Here is a 27,407-nt window from a genome sequence, read left to right as displayed (position 1 = left end):
AGTAGATACAAGGTTTCACCATGTTGGCCTGGCTGGTCTCAAACCCCAGACCTCAAGTGAGCTGACCACTTCATCTTCCCAAAGGGCTGGGATTACAGGCTGAGCCACTGCGTCTGGCCAGTAGCCACTACTTTTAAAACTTGTTCCTTTTGCTATACATAGGTATATTTAAAACACGATTTAATAATCTGATTTTATAAGATATTCCTTTTGGTATATACATGTATTTAAATGGAAGTATTAGAATGAAGGATAACAATTTTTTTTTTTTTGAGATGGAATCTCTCTTTTGCCAGGCTGGAGTGCCGTGGCATGATCTTGGCTTACTGCAACCTCCATGACTCGGGTTCAAGTGATTCTCCTTGTCTCGGGTTCAAGTGATGCCTCCCAAGTAGCTGGGACTACAGGCGCCCGCCACCACACCCAGCTAATTTTTGTATTTTTAGTAGAGACGGGGTTTTCAGCATGTTGACCAGGATGGTCTTGATCTCTTGACCTCGTGATCCACCCACCTCGGCCTCCCAAAGTGCTGGGATTACAGGCGTGTGCCACCGCGCCTGGCAAGGATAACATTTTAAATAGTACTATTTGCAAATTCTGGACTCAGTATTACACTGAAGACTTTAGAAGCCTTATGAAATAGAGGAAAGAGCAAAGGGCTTCACCTTGGCAATCAGAACTGTGTGCTAATACCAATTGAATAGCATCTTTGAGCCTCAAATTTTTGGTTTGCTAGGAAGACTAAACACAGTGCCTGGTACATGGTACTCTGTAAATGTCATGGTCCCCTACCATTCTATTACTGTTCTGTCTACAGTATTATTGATAGTTCAGAGAACAACAGTTTCAAGAGTCTTGGGTATGAGAAGATATGATAATTTATTTTTGAATCTTAGTTTAATCTTGACATTTTCATGGTTTGAGCCTAATAATTTAGACTATTCATTGTAATGTAGTAGACTACTGATTATTTTCTCTTTCCAGTAGAAGAAGTCTCTCTGCTAGATGTAGGTAGAGAACTTTTGCACAAAATCATTGGTAGAGCAGCATGAATTGATAAATCTGTTAAAGAAATCACCAAATTGTTTTCGAAAGTGGCCCATCAGTTTATATCCTTACCAGCAATGTATGAGGGTTCCTATTTCTTCACATTCTTGCCAACATTTGATGTTGTCATTTTCATTATGGTCATTCTAGAATGTTTGAAATGGTGATTTTAATTTGCTTTTCTCTAATGACTAATGATGGTGAGCACATTTTCATCTATTTCCTGTCATTCATATATCTTCTTTGGTGAAATGTCTGTTTAAATATTTTGCCTTAAAATAATTTATTTTTATAGCAATAGGGTCTTTCTCTGTTGCTCAGGCTGGAGTGCACTGGCATAATCATAGCTCACCGTAAGCTTGAACTCCTGGGCTCAAGTGGTCCTTCTGCCTCAGCCTCTCAAGTAACTGGGAGTATAGGTGCATGCCACCGTGCCTGGCTAATTTTTTATTTTTTTCTATAGAGACGGGATCTTGTACTGTTGCTGGTCCTGAACTCCTGTGCTCAAGCAGTCCTTCTGCCTTGCCCTCCCAAAGTGTTGGGATTTCAAGAGTGAGCTACCACACCAGCCTGTTATTTTCCATTTTTTTTGATAGTAGCCATCCTAATGGGCATGAGTATTTTATTGTGGGTTTCATTTTCATTTCCCTCATGATTAGTGATATTGAGTATCTTTCTGTTGCTTATTGGCCATTTATATATCTTCTTTAGAGTATCTTTCTATTGTTTATTGGCCATTTATGTATCTTCTTTTGAGAAATGTCTGTTCAAGTCTTTAGCCCATTTTTAATAGGGTTGTCTAAATAGTTATTTTTTTTTGAGTTAGAGGAATTCCTTATGTATTTTGATTACTCATCCTTATCAGATACATGCTCTGTGAATATTTTCTTATATTTTGTATTGTCTTTTTGCTCTCTTGATGGTGTCTTTTGATGGACAGTTTATTTATTATTATTATTATTTTTAGATGGAGTCTTGCTGTTTCCCAGGCTGGTGTGCAGTGGTACAATCTTGACTCACTGCAACCTTTGCCTCCTGGGTTCAAGCAATTCTCCTGCCTCAGTCTCCACAGTAGCTGGGATTACAGCTGTGCAGCATCACGGTCAACTACTTTTTGTATTTTTAGTAAAGATGGGGTTTTACCATGTTGGCCAGGCTGGTCTTGAACTCCTGACCTTGTGGTCCACCCACCTCAGCCTCCCCAAAGTGCTGGGGTTACAGGCTGAGCCACCGTGCCCAGCCTGTGAACAGAAGTTTATAATATAATGGTTTTATTTATCTTTTTTTGTTTTCTTCTGTTTCTTTTTCCCTTTTGTTTGAAGTCTTATTTATTTTTTCCTTGTATTGCTTGTGTATTTGGTGTCATAGTCATGAAATCTCATGTATCTTTTAATCTATGGGTGGTATACATCTTGGAGCATTTTTCTGCTTGAGTTAAAAACCAGCTGGGCCCATTGCAAATGCTGCACAAGTTATGCAACAAAGAGCCCTGCTCAGGATTCTAGCGTTGAAACTCAAAACAATCTGAGATAGACTGTGAGCAAAGGAAAAAAAGAAATCTGGCAGAGTCAGTAAAATTACAGAAAAAAGCATTTTCTGTAGAACAAAGAGGGAAGAATTAACATTTTGCTCTCCTGTGTCCTGAAACTTTTACCAGAAACATACATTTAGTGTTATCCTTGCAGGAGTATCATTCCTCCTGATATAAAGGGATTGCCTTTTCTCTATTGTGCCTAGTTTTAGTGCACCCACATTCTTGGGCAGGATGTTCCTCTGTGTCTAATTATGACTGAGATAACAACCTGTCTTAATAGGGCACTCAATCAGAATGCATGATGCAGTAGCCAGCTCGTTCTGATACATACCAGGTGAATATCAGTTTTGCCCATGCTTTAGTTTCTTCATCTGTGAAATGGGCATCTTAAACAAAACTTTAATTGTGAAGATTAAATGTGATAATTTGTGCAGTGTTCTTGGACCAGAGACAGGCACAGAGAATATCTTCAGTAAATGGTAGCTATTACTGTTCTTACCATTATCTGCAACTCTTTAAGCAACATGTTATTCATGCTTCTGTATTTAACTTTTTACTTAAAGATCTTTTCTTCTTTCTATGGATAACTTTTTTTTTTGAGACGGAGTTTTCCTCTTGTTGCCCAGGCTAGAGTGCAACCAGATCTCGGCCCACCACAACCTCTGCCTCCCAGATTCAAGCGATTCTCCTGCCTCAGCTTCCTGAATAGCTGAAATTAGAGGCATGTGCCGCCAGACCCAGCTAATTTGTATTTTTAGTAGAGATGGGGTTTCTCCATGTTGGTCAGGCCGGTTGCAAACTCCCAACCTCAGGTGATCTGCCCCACTTGGCCTCCCAAAGTGCTGAGATTACAGGCGTGAGCCACTGCACCATCTATAACTTTTTTTTTTTAAAGACGGGATTTCACCGTGTTGGGCAGGCTGGTCTTGAACTCCCGACCTCAAGTGATCCACCTGCCTTGGCCTTCAAAGTGCTTGAATTACAGGTGTGAGCCACCACGCCTGGCCAAGATGAAAGAAGACTTGACTTTTTATTTATCTTATAAGTTGGCTTAAATATTACCTCCTTTAGGAATCCTCAATAATTGTCTTACTCCTCTTTGGCCAGGATACTCATTTGTGTCTCCATAGTATCCTGTTCATATTCTATCCTAGCACCTAGTCCTCTGTGTCATTTCTCTGTCATATTTTGTTGTTAGACTATGTCTCATTGATGTGAGGAATTAGCTGTTTTTTTCCTGTATTGCCAGTATATTGCATTTATTTATTATTTACTGAATCGATGAAAAATAAGACTGTGTATCCATGATATTGCTTCTTTAACAAGTATCTTTTTAAAATTATTATTGGGGTGGTTGACAAATTTGGAGTATAGACTGTTTTTTAAAATCTCTTTCATTCTTTCCTTTATAGACTGTATTATTTGGCAGTTTCTCTGCAAGATTGAAATTACAGTTAACCCTTGAACAACACAAGGATTAGGAATACGAGCCTTCCATGTAGTAGAAAATCTATGTATACCTTTGACTCCTCTAAAACTTAACTTCTAACAGCCTACTGTTGACCAGAAATCTTAGCAATAACATGAACAATTGATTAACACACATTTTGTATGTTGTATGTATTGTATACTGTATCTTTTTAATAAAGTAAGCTAGGAGAAATAAAAGGTTACTAAGAAAATCATGAGGAAGATAAAATACATACTGACTATTAAGTGGAAGTGGATCGTCATAAAAGTCTTTATCCTCATAGCCTTCACATTGAGTAGGGTGAAGAAGAAGAGGAGGGAATGGTTTTGCCACCTCAGGGGTGGCAGAGGTAGGAAAAAAAAATCACAGTTTAAACCCCTGTTGTTCAATGGTCAACTGCATTTCAAAGTAAAAAGTTTATAGAAATAACTGTTTTATCATAGTACATGCTTTTAGAATTTTTTAGCAATATAAGATTGCAAAGGAAAATGTTCTTTGTTCTTATAATCCCACCCCCAGATATACCACAACTAACAATTTGATCTATGGAACTATTTTAACAAAGGTATTTCATGAATTTAGAGGCTTGAATTAAATTATAATCTCTATAATAATATAATCTCTAGATTGTCTTTCAGTTCTTAAGTTCTTTTAACCCTTATGGAGAGAAGAGGGAGGGTGGAGAAAGTCTGTGAAATTAGGTGTATTCATGAGACTTTTAAATGTGTATCTTGAGGCATTTTTCTGCCTGTTATAAAGTTTGTTTAGGTGTTAACTTTCTTTGAGCCTAAGACCAGGGCCTGTATATACTACACAAGCTGTTCAACTCCTGGCTCAGGAGTCCTGTCCATCTGTGGCTCAGACCTGTGGTTGCTGCACACACCATCGCCACTTGCTGGCAGTGTAAATTTCTATAATGGAAAAGCCAAATTCAAAGAGGCATTTAAAAAAAAAAACACACACAAACCCTTGAAGACTACATGTCATAGTCATTTAAGAATTGCTCTCTATTCCATTTATACTTAAAGGGTATTTTATTCCTATTTAGCACATAAATTTTCAGTTTATGTATTTGGCATGTAGATTTTAAGTTACAGGTTGAGAGACAAAAAGGGACAAATTTAATGATAAATATTAATGAAAGATCAAATATCCATTTTATATAATTGACATGAATTGTTTCTGTACTGTTGTAATAATCCAGTATTCATTTTATTCAGTTTTAAAATATCAAGACTGAACCCTTAACATATTAATTGATGTTAAGAATGCTTTAATTGTAATATCCTTAAGTAATAAACAGATTATAAATCTGATAAAGTTCCAATTTTATAATATATATGATTAGAATAATTATAAAAATCTTTATGCTGCTTCCTTCAGGTGAAATTCCTAAGCAGGTTAAAGTGAAGAAATTGAAGAATCTAAAGACTCTGGATTCTAAACCTGGTATTGACTTTTATTAATTTTTAAATATATATTTATATAGTACTTGGGTTTTTCTATTTACCTTCTTTTCTTTGCTCCTAGGAGTTTATACTTCATATAAGCCATATTTAAATAGAGATGAAGAGATCATAAAACAGTTACAGAAGGTAATTAGTTGCTCATATTATTCATTTAAATTTCCTTATTCAGGTATGTGATATCTCGTTAAGCAATATGTGAAATAGGATCTCTCCTTTTTTGTTTTGTTTTGTTCTTTGGGAGACAGAGTCTTACTCTGTGCAGTGGCATGATCTCAGCTCACTGCAACCTCTGCCTCCTGGGTTCAAGTGATTCTTGTGCCTCAGCCTCCTGAGCAGCTGGAATTATAGGTGTACACTACCATGCCTGGATAAGTTTTATATTTTTAGTAGAGACAGGGTTTTGCCATGTTGGCCAGGCTGGTCTCACACTCCTGGCCTCAAGTGATAGGCCCACCTTGGTCTCCCAAAGTTCTGGGATTATTGGCATCAGCCACTATGCCCAGCCGGGGTCTGCTTTTTGACTCAAAGTTTTATGAAAATCAGAAGACTAAGCTAGCAACAGTATGGGCATGAATTTGGGACTTTAGCTAAACATGAATGTCAATCTTTCTAGAAACTTGAGAATTACAGTGAAAAAGCCATAGATTCTACCATGAGGTAACATAGCATCTAGCGGGATTGTTAATCATTTTTAAAAAAATACAAATAGTTTAATATAGCAGATATAAAATAAAGATTGTCTTTATTGTGAACTCACTTTTTTTTTGAGACAGAGTTTCACTATTGTCACCCAGGCTGGAGTGCACTGGCACAATCTCAACTCACTACAATCTCCGCCTAACCAGGTTCAAGCAATTCTCCTGTCTCAGCCTCCTGAGTATCTGGGATTTACAGGCACCCGCCACCATGTCTGGCTAATTTTTGTATTTTTTTTTTAGAAGAAACAGGGTTTCCCCATGTTGGCCAGGCTGGTCCTGAACTCCTGACCTCAGGTAATCCACCCACTTCAGCCTCTCAAAGTGCTGGGATTACAGCTGTGAGCCACGGTGCCCAGCTGTGAACTCACATTGTTACAGTATGGGATGAACAGTATTCCCTAAGCTAAGGACTCATGTTTTACTCCAGTAAAGATCATTTTCACAGGATATTGCACAATGAACTTCACATTAAGTTACTTCAAGGTGAAGTTCTAGTTTTTTAAATATCAAGCATAAATTATATAGCAGTTGAATGTGATAGTTATTCATTGTTTTATATTCCAACACTAGAATATGCATTCTCATTATTTCCTCTTTTAAGGGTATACAACAGAAACGTCCTTCTGAGGCTCAAAGTGTTATTCTTCGACGCTATTTTTTGGAACTGACACAAAGTTTCATCATTCCATTAGTAAGTTAATAAATACATTTTTGCATAATTTAATGAATTGGTGAAGGGTGTATAAATGTTTTTCCCACCCTCCAAAACTATATCTTAAGTTGTGTGTTTTGCCAGCCTGGTATATTTAGTGATTAAAAATAAAGTCCTTTGCAAGAGAGCTAGATTATTTGTTTTAGTCTTAACTGTTCAAGTTTGGTGAGTCACTCCCTCTCTCAGACCCTCAATTTTCTTACCTCTGAAATGTGGCTGATTCCACTTTCCTAAGTACCTGTCAGGACTGTTGGGAATTTTAAATGATATATTTTATATGAAATATTATTTAGTTACTGCATTTTTCACCTTAAAAAAAGATTATCGTAGAGCTTCTTTCTCTGATAGTTATCTTGAATACGATTTGATATAATGTCAATGAGGCTGTAGCTCCATAATAACAGGGACCATATCTGTCTTGCTTATTAGTAATTCACCAGCCTGGCACATGGTAGCTCTCAACTATTTATGGAATAAATGACTAGATGAAGAAGAAATTCAGAAGGGTGTTATATTAAAGTATAGGCAGTACCATATGACCCTAGTCTGGAGACTGCATCGTAGAGAAACTTAGTGTAGTTATTAATATAAAGTAATGTATCTATGAACATTATATGGGGCATCCTGGAGATCTTTCCTGTTATATTTTAGAAAGAAATATTCTTTTTTGGTCTATGGGTATCAACTTATTTTATTAAGTCTATTTGTTTGAATAAATAAATTTTACTGTAGTGCTTACAAAGCATGGACTAGGCTTGGCACAGTGGTTCACTGGGCTCAGGCCTGCCACTTTGGGAGGCCAAGGTGAGAGGATTGCTTAAGGCCAGATGTTTGAGACTACAGTAAGCTGTGATTGCACCACTGCACTCCATCCTGGGCAACAGCAAGACTGTCTTAAAAAAAAAAAAAAAAAAAAAGAGCATGAGGCTGGGTGTGGTGGCTCACGCTTGTAATCCCAGCACTTTGGGAGGCCAGGGCAAGCGGATCACCTGAGGTCAGGAGTTGGAGACCAATGTGGCGAAACCCTGTCTCCACTAAAAATACAAAATTAGCCAGGTGTGGTGGCACACACCTGTAATCCCAGCTATTTGGGAGGCTGAGGCAGGAGAATCACTTGAACCCAAGGAAGCAAAGGTTGCAGTGAGCTGAGATAACGCCATTGCACTCCAGCCTGAGTGACAAGAGTGAAACTCCATCTCAAAAAAAAAAAAAAAAAATGTAATCCCTTGGGCTGGACGCAGTGGTTTATGCTTATAACATTATTACTTTGGGAGACCAAGGCAGGAGGATCACTTGAGCCCAGGAGTTCAAGACCAATCTGGACAACATAGTGAGACCATGTCTCTACAAAAATTTTTTTTAAGTAAGAATAAATTTTTTTAAATTTACTTTTATTTATTTATATTTATTTATTTATTTATTTTGAGGAGGATTCTCGCTCTGTCGCCCGGGCTGGAGTGCAGTGGTGTGATCTTGGCTCACTGCAATCTCCGCCTCCCAGATTCAAGCAATTCTCCTGCCTCAGCTTTCTGAGTAACTGGGATTACAGGTGTGCATACTACCACACCCAGTTAGTTTTTGTGTTTTTAGTAGAGATGGGATTTTACCATGTTGGTCAGGCTGGTCTTGAACTCCTGACCTCATGACCTGCCCACCGTGGCTTCCCAAAGTGCTGGGATTACAGGCATGAGCCACGGCACCTGGCCTAAAAATTTTTTTAATTAGCTGTGCGTGGTGGCTTGTGCCTGTAGTCCCAGCTACATGCTGAGGTAGGATTGCTTGAGCCCAGGAGGCAGTGAGTCATGATCGCACCACTGCATCCAGCCTGGGTAGCAGAGCAAGACCATGTCTCAAAAAAGAAAGGAAAAGGTAGTCCCTTGGATTATCCAAGATTTAATTGAATTTTTATTTAAAATCTGACTTCCCAAATCAGTCTGAATTTAGCTGTATCTGTTGTGGGGAGTTATAGAGTTGTTGTCCATTGAAAGGACATATAATGAAAAACTTAAAAGACCCATTCCTTTTAAGTAGGTCTATTTAAATATTTTTGAAGACACTTTTTTTATTAACTTTTTTTCTTGGTTTTAGGAAAGATACGTGGCAAGCTTGATGCCTTTGCAGAAAAGTATTTCTCCGTGGAAGGTATGAATATATTCAAATGCATTCCTATTTGGGTTCTCTAACTGTAATTAACTTCTGTGAATATATCTACTTCTAATTTTTTTTTTGGAGACGGAGTCTCTCTCTGTCACCTAGACTGGAGTGCAGTGGCGTGATCTCAGCTTCCTGCAGCCTCCACCCCCCTGATTCAAGTGATTCTCTTGCCTCGGCCTTCTGAGTAGCTGGGTCTACAGGCACGTGCCACCACGCCCAGCTAATTTTTGTATTTTTAGTAGAGACAAGGTTTCACCATGTCGGCCAGGATGATCTCGATCTCTTGACCTTGTGATCTGCCCACCTTGCCCTGTCAAAGTGCTGGGATTACAGGCGTGAGCCACTGCACCTGGCCTCCACTTCTAATTTCTAAATACTGTATGTCCTGTTTTCTAGAGTCCACCTCAGATAAGACAGTTTCTTCCAGAAGAGTTTATGAAAACCCTGGAGAAAACAGGACCTCAGCTAACCTCTCGACTAAAAGGCGATTGGATTGGACTTTATCGGTTAGTTTTTTTTTATCTTTTTATACCCATGTGTCATGCTTTATTTAAAAACAAAACAAAAAGCTAGACTTTAAACTTATTTTTAAAATAATTCTAAAGTTTGACATGGTTCTCTGAATAGGAACGGTATTAAGGAAAGGAAATAAGTTATAATCAAACTTTGCTTTTTTAAAATGTATTTTTATAGGCATTTCCTAAAGTCTCCAAATTTTGATGGCTGGTTTAAGACCCGGCGGAAGGAAATGACCCAAAAATTGGAGGCACTCCATCTAGAAGCTCTCTGTGAAGAGGTTCGAAAGCTGTGTGTTTGTATAATGATTAACAACTGTTGAAAATAAAGATACTTATTCTTAGAGCTTTAAGATCATACCCTTTATCCACTCTTTATAAATAGTAATGATGACTAACCTTTCTAGATCATGCGCTATGTGCCAAGGACATTATAGGGGCTTTATATTGATAATCTGTTTTAATCTTTACCATGATTCTTTGAGGTAGGTGTGTTATGAACTGCATTATGGGAAACCTTTGGCTTAGAAGTTAAATGACTTGCCTCAGATCACATCCCTGCTAAGTAGTAGAGTCAGCAGTGTGCTGGAGTCCACTTGCATTGGCTCACAAGAGCTGATTGTTTACATCTCTTCTCAGCTCTGCATTCAGTGACCTCAGGTTGGTAGCTTGACATAGCCTACAGTGGGAATATTACACCACAGAAATGCTACAAACCAGATACCTCTTTTGGAGAACCACTTGTTAAATATTTACCAGCACATTACTGACTAGAATAAGGATTCTAATCCAAGAAGCCTAACTGCAGATCTTTTTCTGTATGACGTATTTACCTTTTTTAGTTAGTATTAACACTTTAAAAAATGTGGACTGATTTTTTTATGTCCTGTATTACCAGGCTATTTTAAATTAAACTACTTGTGAAAATAAAAGGGATAGTCTTTCATTTATATTTAGCTTTAAATGTGACGTGTGCTAGCCTCAGTGTTAACTTTCTACACAGAAACTCCCAGTGACTGTGGCTTTGAGAAAAGGAATATGATGAATGCACCTGCAACATAAGCCCAGGAAGAGGTTATTTGAAAACAAAGTTTACATCCAGTAGTAAACTCATGTTCAGTTATCTTGATTTGTTAGCTAATGTTCTTCATAAGTTAGTTACTACTTAGTGGCAGTGGGGGTTAATATTACAGTTTCAGCTGCAATTTTGTTTTTCTTGCTTGATCTAAAAAAGCCACCTCAGAAAGGAATTTTCTTACATTTTGTTTTACTTCCAGACATGAGACAATTATTCTGGCTAATGCAGAAAAATATCTGACAGTTATTAGAATATTAATGAGAATTATTCTTGCTCTGTAGCACTATATCTGGGTTAAATGCTTTGTTCTTCTTTTCCTTCTTGTCCTTTCTTCACAGTAGCCTTACCTATTGAAATAGAGAGGTTTGAATATTATTTTGAGAACTTACTGATTTGGGATTTTATTATTGTTCTAGGACTTACTCCTCTGGATCCAGAAACACACAGAAGTAGAAACAGTAGACCTTGTTTTGAAGCTGAAAAATAAGCTGGTATGTAGCCGAAACAGTCAAAGACTAAATTGACTTTTCTGTGAAGATATCTTCCTCTCATGTGAGCTGACAACCTGTGATAGTTCACAGAAGCAACTTTTTAAATGAGAGGGCTTGAAATCGGTCAATTGATGGTATATTATTGCTGAAAATACTTGGTCACCGAAACAAATTGTTATGATGCCATATTATTCTAACTTTATCTACATGGAATCTAATGAGCTCTATAAAAACATTCTTGTTTATATTTCTGGGTTTTATTATGAATTTACATAGAAGCCTGTTATTGAGCTCAATAACGAATTGTTTAAATGGAATGCTCTTTGCTTTTTTAGTTTCTATAAATTCTGTAACAAGTATCCAATTGTAGGCCTTTAAAATGGTTTACTTAGAGAATATAATGTATTAATACAAATTCTGAAGATAATGTAAATGCTATGAAATATTCCTTATGTAGTTGCAGGCTGATCGAGAGCACTTACCTGTGAAACCTGACACTATGGAAAAGTTACGGACACACATAGATGCCATTATCTTAGCATTGCCAGAGGACCTGCAAGGCATACTGCTCAAAACGGGCATGACGTGATATTTGCCAAGATTTTCTAGCCAAAAAGGATTACGCACCAGAAGGCATACTGACATGTCAACCAGATGCACAGTGGAGATCGCTCAGTGGCAGCAGAGTGGGAAATCGGCCATGAATGCTAGTCACAGGGTAGAAAGACTGTATTATATAAATAGACCTTTTTAGTGCATTATTTTTAAAAGTGGACATCTGTGGTGGTTCCACTTTAATACTGAAACACCGAAAGGCATTTCTATATTTTTAATCATGTTCTAAAGTGCTCTTATGAGAGAATTGTGGCGTCATCAGTATTAGTGAATTCATACTGCAGTGCTGGCATTGCAGGTATTTTTTTAAATTGGTGCTGTTTTGCCCAATCCTGTTAAAACTCAGGGGGATATAAAAATAACATTCACACTGGCTGTCTTCTTAAGAACAGAAAGACTGAACTGTCCAACTATAGTTAGGAGGAATTGATATTTATGTAGTGCCTTCTGTTGTCCTACATGTTTCACAGTTCAGCTGCTAGTCTTGAAGCTTTTCCTTCGCTTGGTGATGACACGTAATTTTATAAGATATTCTGTTGAGTGATCATTGTTTAAAAAAATATATTTCTTGTTGCCCATTGTGTTTATTAGTAGACATGGTGGGGTTTTTTCAGTTGTCATACAGATTTTGTTTTCTCTACCATTTTCAAAATTTAATCTTACCAGATTCTCCACAAAGACAAGAAGGCATCTAGTATTAATTATGGAAGAGTTTATTTTCTCTTACCCTTAACTAATTTAAACATTAGGCCAGGCATGGTGGCTCACGACTATAATCCTAGCACTTTGGGAGGCCAAGGCAGACAAATCACCTTAGGTCAGGAGTTGGAGACCAGTCTGGTCAACATGACAAAACCCCGTCTCTACTAAAAATTCAAACATTAGCCAGGCATGGTGGTACGTGCCTGTCATCCCAGCTGCTTGGAAGGCTGAGATGTGAGAATCACTTGAATCTGGGAGGTGGATGTTGCAGTGAGCCAAGATTGTGCCACTGGACTCCAGCTTGGGTGACAGAGTGAGGCTCCATTTAAACTTTAAATTAAAATTAAATAATAAATATGAATTTAAATATTATTAAATGTTTAAATTAATGAACTTGGATGCTATTCAAAGACATTCTAATTATAAATCTCATAATCAGCTATTTTTTTAAACTGAACTATTCTTATTTCAAAGGCATTCATAAGTTTTTTATGTGATAGTTGAGTAATGATAAGATTGATTTCCAGCATTATTTGTTGGGTAGTGTTTTTTTATTCTCAATATTAATGTTTCTTAGAACACTTTTCTTACTGTTATTTGACATGATAACTTTTGCCTGAATCACTATTATGGTAAGCTTTTGTTGTTGTTTTTGTTTAAACAATACTACCTTGCCAAAAATAGAAGAATGTAATTTGGTAGAGTAAGGTTGTTTGGTTTGTGTTTGAATAAGAGTATCCTGCAGAAGCCACTGTTTTTTTTTTTGAGACGGAGTTTTGCTCTCGTTGCCCAGGCTGGAGTGCAATGGCGCAGTCTCGGCTCACTGCAACCTCTGCCTCCCAGGATGAAGCTATTCTCCTGCCTCAGCCTCCCAATTAGCTGGGATTGCAGGCATGTGCCGTCACGCCTGGCTAATTTTGTATTTTTTAGTAGAGACAGGGTTTCTCCATGTTGGTCAGGCTGGTCTTGAACTCCAGACCTCAGGTGATCCACCCACCTTGGCCTCCCAAAGTGCTGGGATTACAGGCGTGAGCCACTGCACACAACCACAAGCCACTATTTAAAATAGGAACACATGACACAGCATGTGGTTAATAGCCGTATCTTGAATTATCTTCTAAATAACCAAATTTATTGTATATTTGTAAAAGATATGGCTCCAGAAGCTATCTTTTGTTCTCTGTTATATAACTCTTAGGAGCATTCCTGACCCAAGAAAGACTCATTGCGTTTGTTACTGTGGTCTAATACTCAAATGTGTTCTGTTCTTATGGATACAGTCTCTTGAAGCATACCTCAAAGTCATAGAAAGAATATGGCATTTGAAAGAAATCGTTTGCCTTGGATCATGTGAATTATTTTGTAAACAACAGCTGACTTTTCAGAAAATGGGCAACTACTTTTATATGCTAAAGTATTTCATAACTTTCTGAGAAACCTTATTTAGGTATAAATGGTCATCTTATTATTTTTCAAAAAGGTATTTTTTAATACTCTTACAATTTATATACAGTTTGTGACCAGAATTTGCAAGTTTTTAGTGTCATATCAAGGATCTTTTCAATTATACCACTACAAGATATATCATTTCAAGTTTATTTTGCACAGCTAAAGAGTAGCAAAGGATGCCAATTAGCATGATGATGGTGTCTTCATATTTACTGTATTTAACTGAAACCTAACACATGTTGAAAACCGTATCATACCTAGTTATCTCTTAATTTCAAACTATGTACTTGTAAAAATGATGTAAAGTTGCATTTGGAACCTGAGAAAGACTGACTGATAATTTTTGGTGTGTGATTTTCAGATTTGTCTTTTTTTTTTTTTTTTAAGAAGACTTTGTTACTATGTAAACCCTGACATGAAATGTTTTATCTCTACCAGCATCAGGAGGAATCACAGTGCTTTAAGGGTATTATGTAATGCCTAGTGCCTTCTATTTACAGTGAAAAAGAGGTTTTGTGAAGGCATTTGTGGTCATTACCAAAAACTAAATAAAGGCCTTGGATTTTAAAGCACTTTGATATTTTGTGTTATTTCTGATTGGGGTTGGACTGCTTGGGGAAAATGCATAATAAAACTTGTGCATTAGGAGATTCCTTCTGTTTCCTGCCAGGTTGTTTTTTTAAGGACTTCAAATGAAAACCCTCTGTGTATTTCACTATGAGCAGGTGAACAGTTCTGTTTAGACAGATCAGTTAAGTGACTTCATATCCTTCTTAGCAGTGCACTTATTTTATGAAATATTCTGGTAAAAATACTGGCCGTGTGTGGTGGCTCACACCTATATTGTCTGCACTTTAGGAGGCTGAGGCAGGAGGATTGTTTAAGCCCAGGAGTTCAAGATCCACATAGGCAACAAAGTGAGACCCCATCTCTACAAAAAATTAAAAAATGAGCAGAGCATGGTGGCACATGCCAGTAGTCCCAGCTACTCAGGAGGCTGAGGCGGATGAGTGGATGGCCTGACTCTAGGAGGTCAAGGGGTATAATCACAGCCAGGGTGACAGAGCAAGACTCAAAAGAATGATTTTTTTTAGCTGAATAATCTCAGTTATTGCTAGATTTACCTTCATTTGCTACCTTTTTTAAAACCCAAATCTCCCATTATTTTTATTTCTTTCTCTTCTTTTTTAAAAGTAGCAACTACATTATATATATAATCTTTTTCTTGTCTTGAAATGGAGTCTTGCACTGTCACCCAGGCTGGAGTGCAGTGGCATAATCTCTGCTCACAGCAACTTCTACCTCCTTGGTTCAAGCGATCCTCCTGCCTTGGCCTCTCAAGTAGCTGGGATTACAGGTATGCACCACCACGCCTGGCTAATTTTTATATTTTTAGTGGAGAATACAAATATTAGAAACAATCCACGTTTCACCATGTTGACCATGCTGGTCTCGAACTCCTGATCTCAAGTGATCAGTCTTGGCCTCCCAAAGTCCTAGGATTACAGGCATGAGCCATTGCACCTGAGATCCCATCTCTAAAAAAAGGTTTTTAAAAGTAGACATAGTGGTACATGCCTGTGGTTCCAGCTACTCGGGAGGCTAAGGTGGGAGGATACTGCTTGCCCAGGAATTCGAGGCTGCAGTAAGCTTTAATCATGCCACTTCACTCAGCCTGAGTAGCAGAGTGAGACCCTGTCTATAAAAGAAAAAATATTTAAAAAAAATTTTTAAAGATTTTGTTGTTCGATAATCATGCTTCATTCCATTTTACTAGTTTCACCATTAGACTTAGGTTCTTCTGCTTATTTTTGCCTCCCATTCTTGTTGGCATCATTATACTATTTCTGTCTTAACCATTAGAAAGCCAGACTTCACTGATCCTACATGATTTAGCCTGTCCCTCACATTTTTCCATGACAGCCAGTCAAAATACATTATGGTTTAAATTGCTTCTACATTGACTGAAAGAGTTTTGGAAAATAGTAACTTTACATTCCAGAGTTATACTTCTTATTAAGTGAATTTCTTTTTTTGAGAGGGAGTCTTGCTCTGTCACCAAGGCTGGAGTGCAGTGGCGCCATCTCAACTCAGTGCAACCTCTGCCTCCCAGGTTTGAGCAATTCTCCTGCCTCAGTCTCCCAAGTAGCTAGGGTTTCACTGTGTTAGCCAGGTTGGTCTCAATCTCCTGACCTCGTGATCCTCCTGCCTCAGCCTCCCAAAGTGCTGGGATTACAGGCTTGAGGTACTATGCCCTGCCAATTTTTATATTTTTAGTAGAGATGGGGTTTCACCATGTTGGTCAGGCTGGTCTTGAACTCCTGACAGGTGATCCACCACCTCAGCCTCCCAAAGTGCTGAAATTACAGGCATGAGCCACCATGCCTAGCCTTAAGTGAATGAATTTTTATTCTTCAGTAGGAAACTTGAAATGATTGCTTTTAAAAATTTAATGAAATGGGTAAATACTTTTACTTTTTTTGTTAAACTGTCTTGATTGAGTTATATGAAATGGGTAAATAATTTTATAAGCAGAGGCTCTTGTGGTAGAAATCAACAAATCAGTTTTTGTTTGTTTGTTTGTTTGTTGTCGTTGTTGTTTTGTAGAGATGATTTCTTGCTGTGTTGCCCAGGCTGGTCTGAAACTCCTTGGGCTCAAGCAGTCCTCCTGTCTCCACCTCCCAAAGTGTTGGGATTATAGGCGTGAGCCACCTTACCCAGCCATAAATCATACTTTTTAAAAACAGCTTTATTGAGGTACAATAGGCATACAATAAGCTGAACATATTTAAAGTGTATAATTTGATGAGTTTTCACATTTGAATACACCCATAAAATTGTCATCACAGCCAAGATAGTGAACATATTCATCACCCCCCCCAACATTTCCTTATGCCCATTTACACTCCTTTCTGTCTTCCCCCAAACAACCATTATAGGTGTTTTCTGTCGCTGTAGTTTGTATTTTCTAGAGTTTTATGTAAATCATACAGTATGTATTCTTTCTGTTTTTCGTGGGGAGAGGGGTCTGACTTCTTTCACGTAGCGTAATGATTTTGAGATTCATTCATGTCGTTGCCTGTATCAGCAGGTCATTTATTTTTATTGCTGAGTAGTATTCTATTATATGGGTAAAACACAATTTTCACCCATTTACCTATTGACAGACATTTGGATTGTTTCTAGTTTTTGACTATTACAGGTAAAGCTCCTGTGAACACTCACGTACTAGTCCTTGGATGGATATATATTTCCTTTTTTCTTGAGTAAATACCTAGGAGTGGTATGAATGGGATGGTTGGGTCATATGTAGGTGAATATTTAACTTTTTAAGAGACTGCCAAACTGTTCCAAAGTGGTTATACTGTTTTGTTTCTATGAGTAGTATTTGAAAGTTCCAGTTGTTCTACGTCCCAACTAACATTTGGTATGGTCAGCCTTTTTAATGTCAGCCCATTCTAATAGGTTTGTGTCAGTGCCTTATTGAGATTTTAATTTACATTTTTGCTAATGACCTTTGATGCTGAGCATCTTTTTGTGTGCTTATTAGTCTTCTCTGTATCTTCTTGGTAAAGTGCTCAAATCTTTTGCTTATTATGTAGCTTACTATGGTGGTTGTGTCTTGAGAGTTCTTTACAATTTTTTTTTTTTTTTTTTTTGAGCCAGAGTCTTGCTTTGTTGCCCAGGCTGGACTGCAGTGGCATGATGTTGGTTCAGTGCAACCTCCACCTCCCAGGTTCAAGCAATCCTTCTGCCTCAGGCTTTCAAGTAGCTGGGATTACAAGCATGTACCACCACGCCTGCCTAATTTTTGTATTTTTAGTAGAGACGAGGTTTTGCCATCTTGGCCAGGCTGGTCTTGAACTCCACCTACATTGGCCTCCCAAAGTGCTGGGATCACAGGTGTGAGCCACTGCGCCAGGCCAGAGTTCTCTATATGTTCTTGATACAAGTTCTTTTTCAGATGCATGCATTGCAAAGATCCCTGCATCCCTAGTTTATGACTTTTTCCACCATTTTTTAAAGTGTCTTTTGAAAAGCAATTTTTAATTTGGTTTAGTTCAACTTATGAATTTGTTCTTTTAAGTGTTGTGTTCTTACCCAAGGTCACAAAGACCTATGTTTTCTTCTAGCAGTTTTATTTTTATTTTTATTTTTATTTGAAAAGGACTTTTGCTCTGTCACCCAGGCTGAGGGCAGTGGTGCAATCTCAGCTCACTGCAACATCGGCCTCCCGGGTTCAAGCAATTCTTCTGCCTCAGCCTCCCCAGTAGCTGGGATTATAAGCGTGCACCACCATGCCTGGCTAAGTTTTGTATTTTTTTTTTTTTTTGGGTGGGGGGAGGAAGGCAGGAAGGGAGGGAAGAAGGACGGTAGGGAGGAAGAAAGGGATGAAGGAAGGAAGGAAGGAAGGAAGGGAGGAAGCAGGGAGGGAGGGAGGGAGGGAGGGAAGGGAAGGAAGGAAATCAAGCAATGAGAGAGACATTGCCGACCTGGATCTAGAGGTTTACAAGTTGATTTCTTTTTTTTTGAGAGAAGGAAAGAAAAAAAAAAAAAGTAAAGGAGCGGAAGAAAGAGGAAGAGAAAGAGGGAGAGTAAATAGAAATATTGCTTTATTTTGAAAAAACTTGGGTATTAATAATGGTCAATCAATGTTTCATTTAAACTTATGGGTAGGTGTGATGTGGTATTGACAAGAATGTATATTTTGTGTATTTGAAGTGGAGAGCTCTATAAATATTTATTAAGTTTACTTGTTCCGGATCTGAGTTCAAGTCCTTGATATCCTTATTAATTTTCTGTCTCATTGAATCCAAGTCTCGTATCTGGGTGTTAGGATCGTTAGCTCTTATTGTTGTATTGATCCTTTTACCACTATATCTTTGTTGCTTTAAAATCTATTTTATCCGATACGAGAATTGCAGCTCCTGCTTTTTATTTATTTATTATTTATTTTTGCTCTCCATTTGGTTGGTAAATCTTTCTCCATCCCTTTGTTTTGAGTCTTTGTGTATCCTTGCATGTGAAACAGGTCTGGATGTAACATGCCATTGGGTTTTGGCTGTGTCTTTTGATTGGGGGATTTAGTCAATTTAGATTTAGGGTTACTGCCATTTGATGTTGACTGGCTGTTTTTTCCATTCGTTGATGAAAATTCTTCTTTATGTTGGTGCTGTTTACTTTTTGATGTATTTTTAGAAAGGCTAATACTGGTTGTTTCTTTCTGTGTGTAATGCTTCTTTCAGAAGCTCTTGTAAAGCAGGCCTGGTGGTAATAAAATCTCTGAGTTCTTGCTTGTTCATAAAAGATTTTATTTTTCCTTCAGTTGTGAAGCTTAGTTTGGCTGGATATGAAATTCTGGGCTGAAGGTTCTGTTCTTTGAGGATGTTGAATATTGGTCCTCACTCTCTTCTGGCTTGTAGAGTTTCTGCTGAGAGATCTGCTGTAAGTCTGATAAACTTGCCTTTGTGGGTAACCTGACCTTTCTCTCTGGCTGCCCTTAGTATCCTCTCCTTCGTTTCAACCCTGGTGAATCTAACGATTATGTGCCTTGGGGTTGCTCTTCTTGAGGAATATCTTTGTGGTGTTCTCTGTATTACCTGGGGTTGAATGTTGACCTGCTTTGCTAGTTTAGGAAAATTTTCCTGAATAATATCCTGAAGGGTATTTTCCAGCTTGGATTCATTCTCTCCGTCGCATTCAGGTACACCTATGAAACGTAAATTTGGTCTTTTCACATAGTCCCACATTTCTTGGAGACTTTGCTCATTCCTTTTTATCCTTTTTTCTCTAATCTTTTCTTCACGTTTTATTTCATTAAGTTGGACTTTGACCTCTGATATCCCTTCTTCTGCTTGAATAATTCGAGTGTTTAAACCTGTGCATACTTCTCGGAGTTCCTGTATTGTATTCTTCAGTTCCATTAATTCACTCATACTCCTCTCTAAGTTGTCTATTCTCAATAAGATTTCATCAAACCTTTTTTCAAAGTTCCTAGTTTCTTTACGTTGGGCTACAACATGTTCTTTTAACTCACCGAAGTTTGTTATTATCCATTCCTTGAAGGGTGATTCTGTCATCAGGATGCGCTCGTTCTCCATCAAGCCTTGTTCCATTGTTGATGTGGAACTGTGATCCTCTTTAGAGGGAGAGGCGTTCTGACTTTGAGTATTCTCAGCCTTTTTACGCTGGTTTCTTCCCATGATTGTAACTTTATCCTCCTTTAGTCTTTGAAATTACCAACTTTCAGATTAGGTCTCTTGAGTGGGCGTCCAGGTTGTTAGTTCCCAGGGCCAGAGCAGCGGCGTTAAAACCGATGGTGCTTTTCTGCCGAGGATTCTCCTGTCTGGCTTCCTTCTTGTGTCCGTAGTAGGCGACTCTGCCTTCCCGGGGCTCCAAACCTCGGTCAGAAAAGGAACCGGTCCCGTTTACTCTGCGCCGAGGTGCCGTCACAGCCCTGCGCCGGGCTCTGGTGTCGTGCTGGGGACCCCTGCAGGTCCTCCGACCTTGTTTACTCTGCTCCGAGAGCTGCCCCGCCGAGGTGCCCGCAGAACCGCTGCACCGGCCACGAGAGTTGCGCTGGCCACCCGTGTGTTTCCTCCACTGGGAGATCTGCTCCGTGAGCGACCAGAATTGTCTGAAAGTGTGGCGTCCTCTAGTTCTCCGCGCCTTCCCTGAGAGCTGCAATCCCGGGATGTTAGCGATCGGCCATCTTGGATCGTTCTCCAGTTTTGTATTTTTAGTAAAGATGGGGTTTCACTATATTGGCCAGGCTGGTCTCAAACTCCTGACCGCAAGAGATCCACCTGCCTCAGCCTCCCACAGTTCTGAGATTACAGGTGTGAGCCACTGCACTCAGCCTCTTCTAGCAGTTTTACAGTTCTAGGTTTTGCATTTAGGTTTATAAACCATTTGGAATTAGTTTTAGTGTGTATGTGAAGTATTAATTTAAGGGTTTTTTTTTTTTGGTTTGTTTTTGCATATGAATATCCAATTGTCCCAACACCATTTGTTGATGGGTTATTATTATTGCTAGAAATCAGTTACACTGGCTTTGTTGTACCTTTTTCAAAATTCAGTTGTCCATATACATGTGGGTTTATTTTTATACTTCCTATTCTGTACCACTGGTTTATGTGTCTATCTTGATGCCAATGCCACATTGCTTGATTACTGTAACTTTATTATTGAAATTGGGTGGTGTTAGCCCTCTGGTTTTGTCCTGTCTAAAGGTTTTGCTTGCTTAATTACTTTACATTTCCATATAAATTCTAGAATCAGCTTATGAATTTCTACACAAATTCCTGCTGGGATTTTGATTGGGATTGCTTTGAATTTATAGATCAATTTGAGGGAGAACTGAATAATTTCAAGTCTTCTGAACCATGAACAAAGTATATGTTTCCATTTATGTATGTGTTCTTTAATTTCTCTCAGCAATATTTTGTAATTATCATATTAATGGAACAAGTCTTTCTTATATGAGATTTATCACTAAGCCTATCATTTTTGATGTTGCAAATTTTATTTTTTAAAAATTTAAATTTACAGTTTTTCAAAAATTTAGTTCAAAATACTAGTACTGTACATAAAATATAGTTGATTTTTTTTTTTTTTGAGTTGGAGCCTCGCTCTGTTGCCCAGGCCAGAGTGCAGTGATATGATCTCGGTTCACGGCAACCTCTGCCCCTGGGTGCAAGTGATTCTTCTGCCTCAGCCGCCCAAGTAGCTGGGATTACAGGTGTGCACCATCATGCTCAGCTAATTTTTGTATTTTTAGTAGAGATGGGTTTCACCATGTTGGCCAGGCGAGTCTCGAACTCCTGACCTCGTGATCCACCTGCCTTGGCCCCTCAAAGTGCTGGGATTACAGACGTGAGCCACTGGGCCTGGCCCAGTTGATTTTTATAAATTGATCTTGTATCCTTCAATATTACTATATTCCAGTAGCCTTTTTTGAAGATTCCATTAGATTTTTTTTAAAACAGTCTGTGATTAAAGACTGTTTTACTATAACTCAATCAAGACAGTTGCAGGTGGGAAAAAAAAAAAAGACTGTTTTACTTCTTTCCAGTCTGGATGACATTTATTTTAAAAATGTTTTTTGTAGAAATGAGGTTTCATAGTGTTGCCCAGGCTGGTCTCAAATTCCTAGGCTCAAGTGATCCTCTCACCTTGGCCTCCCAAAGTGCTAGAATCATAGGTGTGAGCCAACAAGCCTGGCCCTATCCACTACTGATGGGCCCCTGGGTGGATTCCATGTGTTTGCTGTTGTGAACAGTGCTGCAATAAACACTGGAGTGCAGATGGTTTTTGGGTAGAATGACTTATTTTCGGTTGGGTATATACCTAGTAATGAGATTGCTAGGTCAAATGATAGTTCTGTGTTTACTTCTTTGAGAAATCTCCAAACTTTTCCACAGGGACTGAACTAATCTGTATTCCTACCAATGGCATTCCCTTTTCTCCACAACCTTGCCAACACTGTTGTTTTTTGACTTTTTAATTCTGACTGGTGGGAGATGGTATCTCATTGTGGTTTTCATTCACATCTCTAGAATGCTTTTTTTAGACAGGGTCTTTGCTCTGTCGCCCAGGCTGGAGTGCACTGGTCTGATCATAGCTCATTGCATCATTGACCTCGCAGACTTAAGCAGTTCTCTAGCTTCAGCCTCCAAGTAACTGGGATTACATACAGGCTTGTGCCACCACACCTGGCTAATTTTAAAATTTTTTGTAGAGATGAGGTCTCACTATTGGCCCAGGCTGGTCTCAAACTCCTGAGTTCAAATGATCCTCCCACTTCAGCCTCCCAGAGTGCAAGGATCACACACATGAGTCACTGTGCCTGGCCTAGAATATTTTTTATGAACTTTGCTAATTTTTTAAAAATGTTTGCATCTTTGTTCATGAGACATACTGGTTTGTCATTTTTTGGGTAATGTCTTTGTTTTTGATATCAGGCTTCATAGAATAAGTTGGAAGTTTGTGTGAAATTGGTATTATATCTTCCTTAAAGATAGAATTTGGTATAATTTACCTGTTAAGCTATTTGGACCTAGAATTTTCTCTGTGGGATGGTGTTTAACTACAGTTTCAATTTTTAAAATAGTTACAAGGTTATTAAAGTAGTCTATTTCTTCTTCTCCATCTCTTCCTCCTCTTCCTCCTTTCTCCTCCTCTTCTCTTATTCCTCCTCCCTCCTCCTCTTCTTCTCCCTTCCCTTCCCCCTCCTTCTCTTCTTTCTTCTTCTTCTTTTCTTCCCTACTCCACCACCACCATCTCCTCCTCCTCCTCCTTTGGTTTTTTTTTGTTTGTTATTTGTTTTTTTTTTGAGACAAGGTCTCACTTTGTAGCCCAGGCTGGAGTGCAGTGGTGCAATCATGGCCCATTGCAGCCTCTCTCTGCTGGGCTCAAGTGATCCTCCCACATCAGCTCTGAGTAGCTGGGAGTACAGGTGTACACCACCAGGCCTGGCAATTTTTTGTGTTTTTTTTTCTTTTTTTGTAGAGACAAGGTTTTGCCATGTTGCCCAGCCTGCTCTCAAACTACTGAGCTCAAGTGATCCTCCTACCTTGGCTTCCCAAAGTGCTAGAAGCCTGGCCTGTTTCTTCGAGTGAGCTTTCTTAGTTGTCTTTCAAGAAATTTGTCCATTTCATCTAAGTTGTAAAATGTGTGGATATGAATTATTACTTCATTATCTTTTTAATATCTGGAGACCCTGTGGTGATGTAACCTCTCATTCCTGATAGTAGAGGCTTATCAATTTTACCGATCTCAGATAACCAGGTTTTGGTTATATTTACTGTATTTATTGATTTTCTATTTTTTTTTTTTTTTTTGAGACAGAGTCTCTGTCGTCTAGACTGGGGTGCAGTGGCATGATCTCAGCTTCACTGCATCCTCCGTCTCCCGGTTCAAGTGATTCTCCTGGCTCAGCCTCCCGGGTTGCTGGGATTACAGGAGCACACCAGCACACCCAGCTAATTTTTATGTTCTTAGTAGAGATGGGGTTTCACTATGTTGGCCAGGCTGGTCTCAAACTCCTGACTTCAAGTGATCCATCTGTTTTGGCCTCCCAAAGTGTGCGATTACAGGTGTGAGCTACTGTGCTTGGCCTATATTTTTCCTTCACTTTCATAGATTTCTGCTTTTGTCTTTCCTTTCTTTTCTTTACTTTGATTTTAATTTTTCTCTCTTTTTTTTTTTTCTGAGATGGAGTTTTTGCTCTTGTTGCCCAGGCTAGAGTGCAATGGCTTGATCTTGGCTCACTGCAACCTCCACCTCCGGGGTTCAAGCAATTCTCCTGCCTCGGCCTCCCGAGTACTGGGATTACAGGCATGCACCACCACGCCTGGCTAATTTTCTGTTTTTAGTAGGGATGGGATTTCTCCATGTTGGTCAGGCTGGTCTTGAACTCCCAACCTCAGGTGATCTGCCCACCTCAGCCTCCTAAAGTGCTGGGATTACAGGTGCAAGCCACCTCGACCGGCCTTCTCTCTCTTTGTTTAGTTACTCAAGGTAGAAGTTGCAGTTGTTGACATGAGACCATTCTTTTCTAACATAAACTTTTACTGCTATAAACTTCCCCCAAGTACTGCTTTAGTGTCATCCCAAATTCTAACATGTTTTATATTTTCATTCAGTTCAAAATACCTTATAATTCCTTTTTTTTCTTTTTTTTTTTAGATGGAGTCTCACTTTGTCACCCAGGCTGGAGTGCAGTGGTGCGATCTCGGCTCACTGCAATGTCCACCTCCTGGGTTCATGTGATTCTCCTGTTTCAGCCTCCTGAGTAGCTGGGACTACAAGCACATGACACCACACCTGGCTAACTTTTTGTTTTTTTAGTAGAGATGGGGTTTCACTATGTTAGCCAGGATGGTCTCAATCTCCTGACCTCATGATGCGCCCACCCTGGCCTCCCAAAGTGCTGGGATTACCAGGCTTGAGCTACCTCGCTGGCCTAATTTTTTTTTTTTTTGGAGACTGGAGTCTAGTGGCACTATCTCGGCTCACAGCAATTTTCACCTCCTGGGTTAAAGTGATTCTTGTGCCTCAGCTTCCCAAGTAGGTGGGACTACAGGTGCACACCACCACACCTGGCTAATTTTTGTATTTTTAGTAGAGATAGGGTTTCACCGTATTGCCCACGCTTGTCTTGAACTCCTGACCTCAAGCGATCCACCTACCTCAGCCTCCCAGAGTGCTGGGATTACAGGCATGAGCCACTGTGCCTGGCCATAATTCCTTTTTGATTTCTTTGATCTGGGGATTTTTTTTTTAGTATGCTTTCTTTATTTGTTTTTGTTTGTTTGTTTGTTTGAGGTAGGGCCTCACTCTGTTGCCTAGGCTGAAGTGTAGTGGTGCAATCTCAGCTCACTGCAGCCTCAACCTGCTGGGTTCAGGTGATCTTCCCACCTCAGCCTTCTGAGTAGCTGGGATTATAGGCATGTACCACCACACTCAGCTAGTTTTTGTAATTTTTTTGGTCGAGATGGGGTTTCACCATGTTTCCCAGGTTGGATTTCGTATTTTATTTTAAAAATATCTATAGATTTAGTGGTACATATTTATTACATGGATATACTGTGTAGTGGTGAATTCTGGGCTTTTAGTGTAACCGTTACCCCAAATACAATGTACACCCAAAGTGTACATTGTGCTCAACAGGTAACTTCTTATCCCTCACACCCTTCCTGCCCTATCCCCTATTTGGAGTCTCCAGTGTCTATTATTCTACTCTATATATGTCCATGTGTATCTATTGTTCAGTTCCCACTTATAAGTAAGATCATTTAGTATTAAACTTTCTGTTTCTGAGTTACTTCATTTAAGATAATGACCTTCAGTTCTATCCATGTTGCTACAAAAGACATGATTTCATTCTTTCTTTATGGCTGAGTAGTATACCTTGGTATGCGTCGGTATACCACATCTTTATCCAGTCATCTGCTGATGGACCCTTAGGTCGACTCCATGACTTTGCTATTGTGAATACTGCTGCGATCAACATACAAGTGCAGGTGTCTTTTTAATTTTATTATTTATTTATTTATTTTTGAGACAGAGTCTTGCTCTGTCGCCAAGGGTGGAGTGCAGTGGCGAGATCTTGGCTTCCTGGAACCTCTGCCTCTGGGGTTCAATCGATTCTCCAGCCTCAGCTTTTCAAGTAGCTGGGATTACAGGCACCCGCCACCATGCCCAACTAATTTTTGTATTTTTAGTAGAGACAGGGTTTCACCATGTTCGTAAGACTGGTCTTGAACCCCTGACCTCTGGCTATTCACCAACCTCGGCCTCTCAAAGTGCTGGGATTACAGGTGTGAGCCACCGTGCCCAGCAGGTGCCCTTTTTATATAATGATTTATTGATCCATGGATTATTTAGAAGGGTTTTACTTACTTTCCAAATATTTGGAGATTTCCTCTCAAAAATTTTTTCTAAAAATACAAACTAAAGCAGCAGATTTTCCAAAAATATTTTTGTTACCGACTTCAAATTTAATTTCAGTATGGTCTGCAAACATACTTGGTATGATTTGAATCCTTTCTGGTTTAAGATTTGTTTTTTGGCCCAGAATGTAGTTTATCTTGGTAAATGTTCTGGGTACACACCTGAGAACAATGTGTATTTTGCTGTTGTTGGGTGGCGTGTTCTACAAAATGTCAGTTAGGTCAAGTTGGCTGATAGTATTGTTCGAGTCAGATTTTCTGCCTATTTGTTGTATATGTAAGAGAGGGCTATTCAAATCTCTTGATTACAATAATTATAATTGTGGATTCATGTATTCTTTGTCCTAAAATCTACTTTATCTGGTATTATAATTCTCCTAGCTTTCTTTTAACTAGTCTTAGCATGGTATATCTTTTCCATACTTACACTCTTAACCTATTTGTGTCTTTATATTTTTAAAGTTTTTTTTTGTATGTAGCATATAGTTCATTCTTGCTTTTTTATTCAGTCGGACAATGTTTGCCATTTATTTTTATTTTTTATTGCATTTTAGGTTTTGGGGTACATGTGCAGAGCATGCAATACAGTTGCATAGGTACACACATGGCAGTGTGTTTTGTTTGCTTTCTCCCCTTCACCCACATTTGGCATTTCTCCCCAGGCTATCCCTCCCCACCTCCCCCTCCCACTGGCCCTCCCCTTTTCCCCCAATAGATCCCAGTGTTTAGTACTCCCCTCTCTGTGTCCATGTGTTCTCATTTTTCATCACCCGCCTATGAGTGAGAATATGTGGTGTTTCATTTTCTGTTCTTGTGTCAGTTTGCTGAGAATGATGTTCTCCAGGTTCATCCATGTCCCTACAAACGACACGAACTCATCATTTCTGATTGCTGCATAATATTCCATGGTGTATATGTGCCACATTTTCCCAATCCAGTCTATCATCAATGGGCATTTGGGTTGATTCCAGGTCTTTGCTATTGTAAACAGTGCTGCAATGAACATTCGTGTGCATG

The 27,407-nt window shown here is 38.9% G+C and overlaps 1 protein-coding gene across 8 annotated transcripts in view; it reads left to right on the top strand.

Annotated features, from left to right (window-relative positions):
- The window catches only part of DENND6A (DENN domain containing 6A), a 60,513-nt gene extending 46,006 nt beyond the window's left edge, over positions 1 to 14,507 (top strand). For 6 of the 8 annotated variants that reach the window (XM_078351281.1, XM_008981869.5, XM_008981867.5 and 3 more), the window contains 8 exons: positions 5,436 to 5,501; positions 5,583 to 5,647; positions 6,821 to 6,910; positions 9,020 to 9,073; positions 9,482 to 9,591; positions 9,779 to 9,881; positions 11,095 to 11,169; positions 11,627 to 14,507. In XM_078351281.1, coding sequence (XP_078207407.1) covers positions 5,436 to 5,501; positions 5,583 to 5,647; positions 6,821 to 6,910; positions 9,020 to 9,073; positions 9,482 to 9,591; positions 9,779 to 9,881; positions 11,095 to 11,169; positions 11,627 to 11,758 — 695 coding nt within the window. In that variant the 3' untranslated portion in view covers positions 11,759 to 14,507. The remainder of the gene's footprint in view (positions 1 to 5,435; positions 5,502 to 5,582; positions 5,648 to 6,820; positions 6,911 to 9,019; positions 9,074 to 9,481; positions 9,592 to 9,778; positions 9,882 to 11,094; positions 11,170 to 11,626) is intronic. The other 2 variants (XM_078351280.1, XM_008981871.5) reach the window with 1 other exon arrangement.
- Positions 14,508 to 27,407: the final 12,900 nt, after the last annotated feature.

Source organism: Callithrix jacchus, chromosome 15, assembly GCF_049354715.1.
Source record: "Callithrix jacchus isolate 240 chromosome 15, calJac240_pri, whole genome shotgun sequence".
Taxonomy (NCBI): Eukaryota; Metazoa; Chordata; class Mammalia; order Primates; family Cebidae; genus Callithrix; species Callithrix jacchus.
The sequence above is the reverse complement of the archived record's forward strand: the minus strand, read 5'-3'. Positions and strand labels throughout refer to the sequence as shown.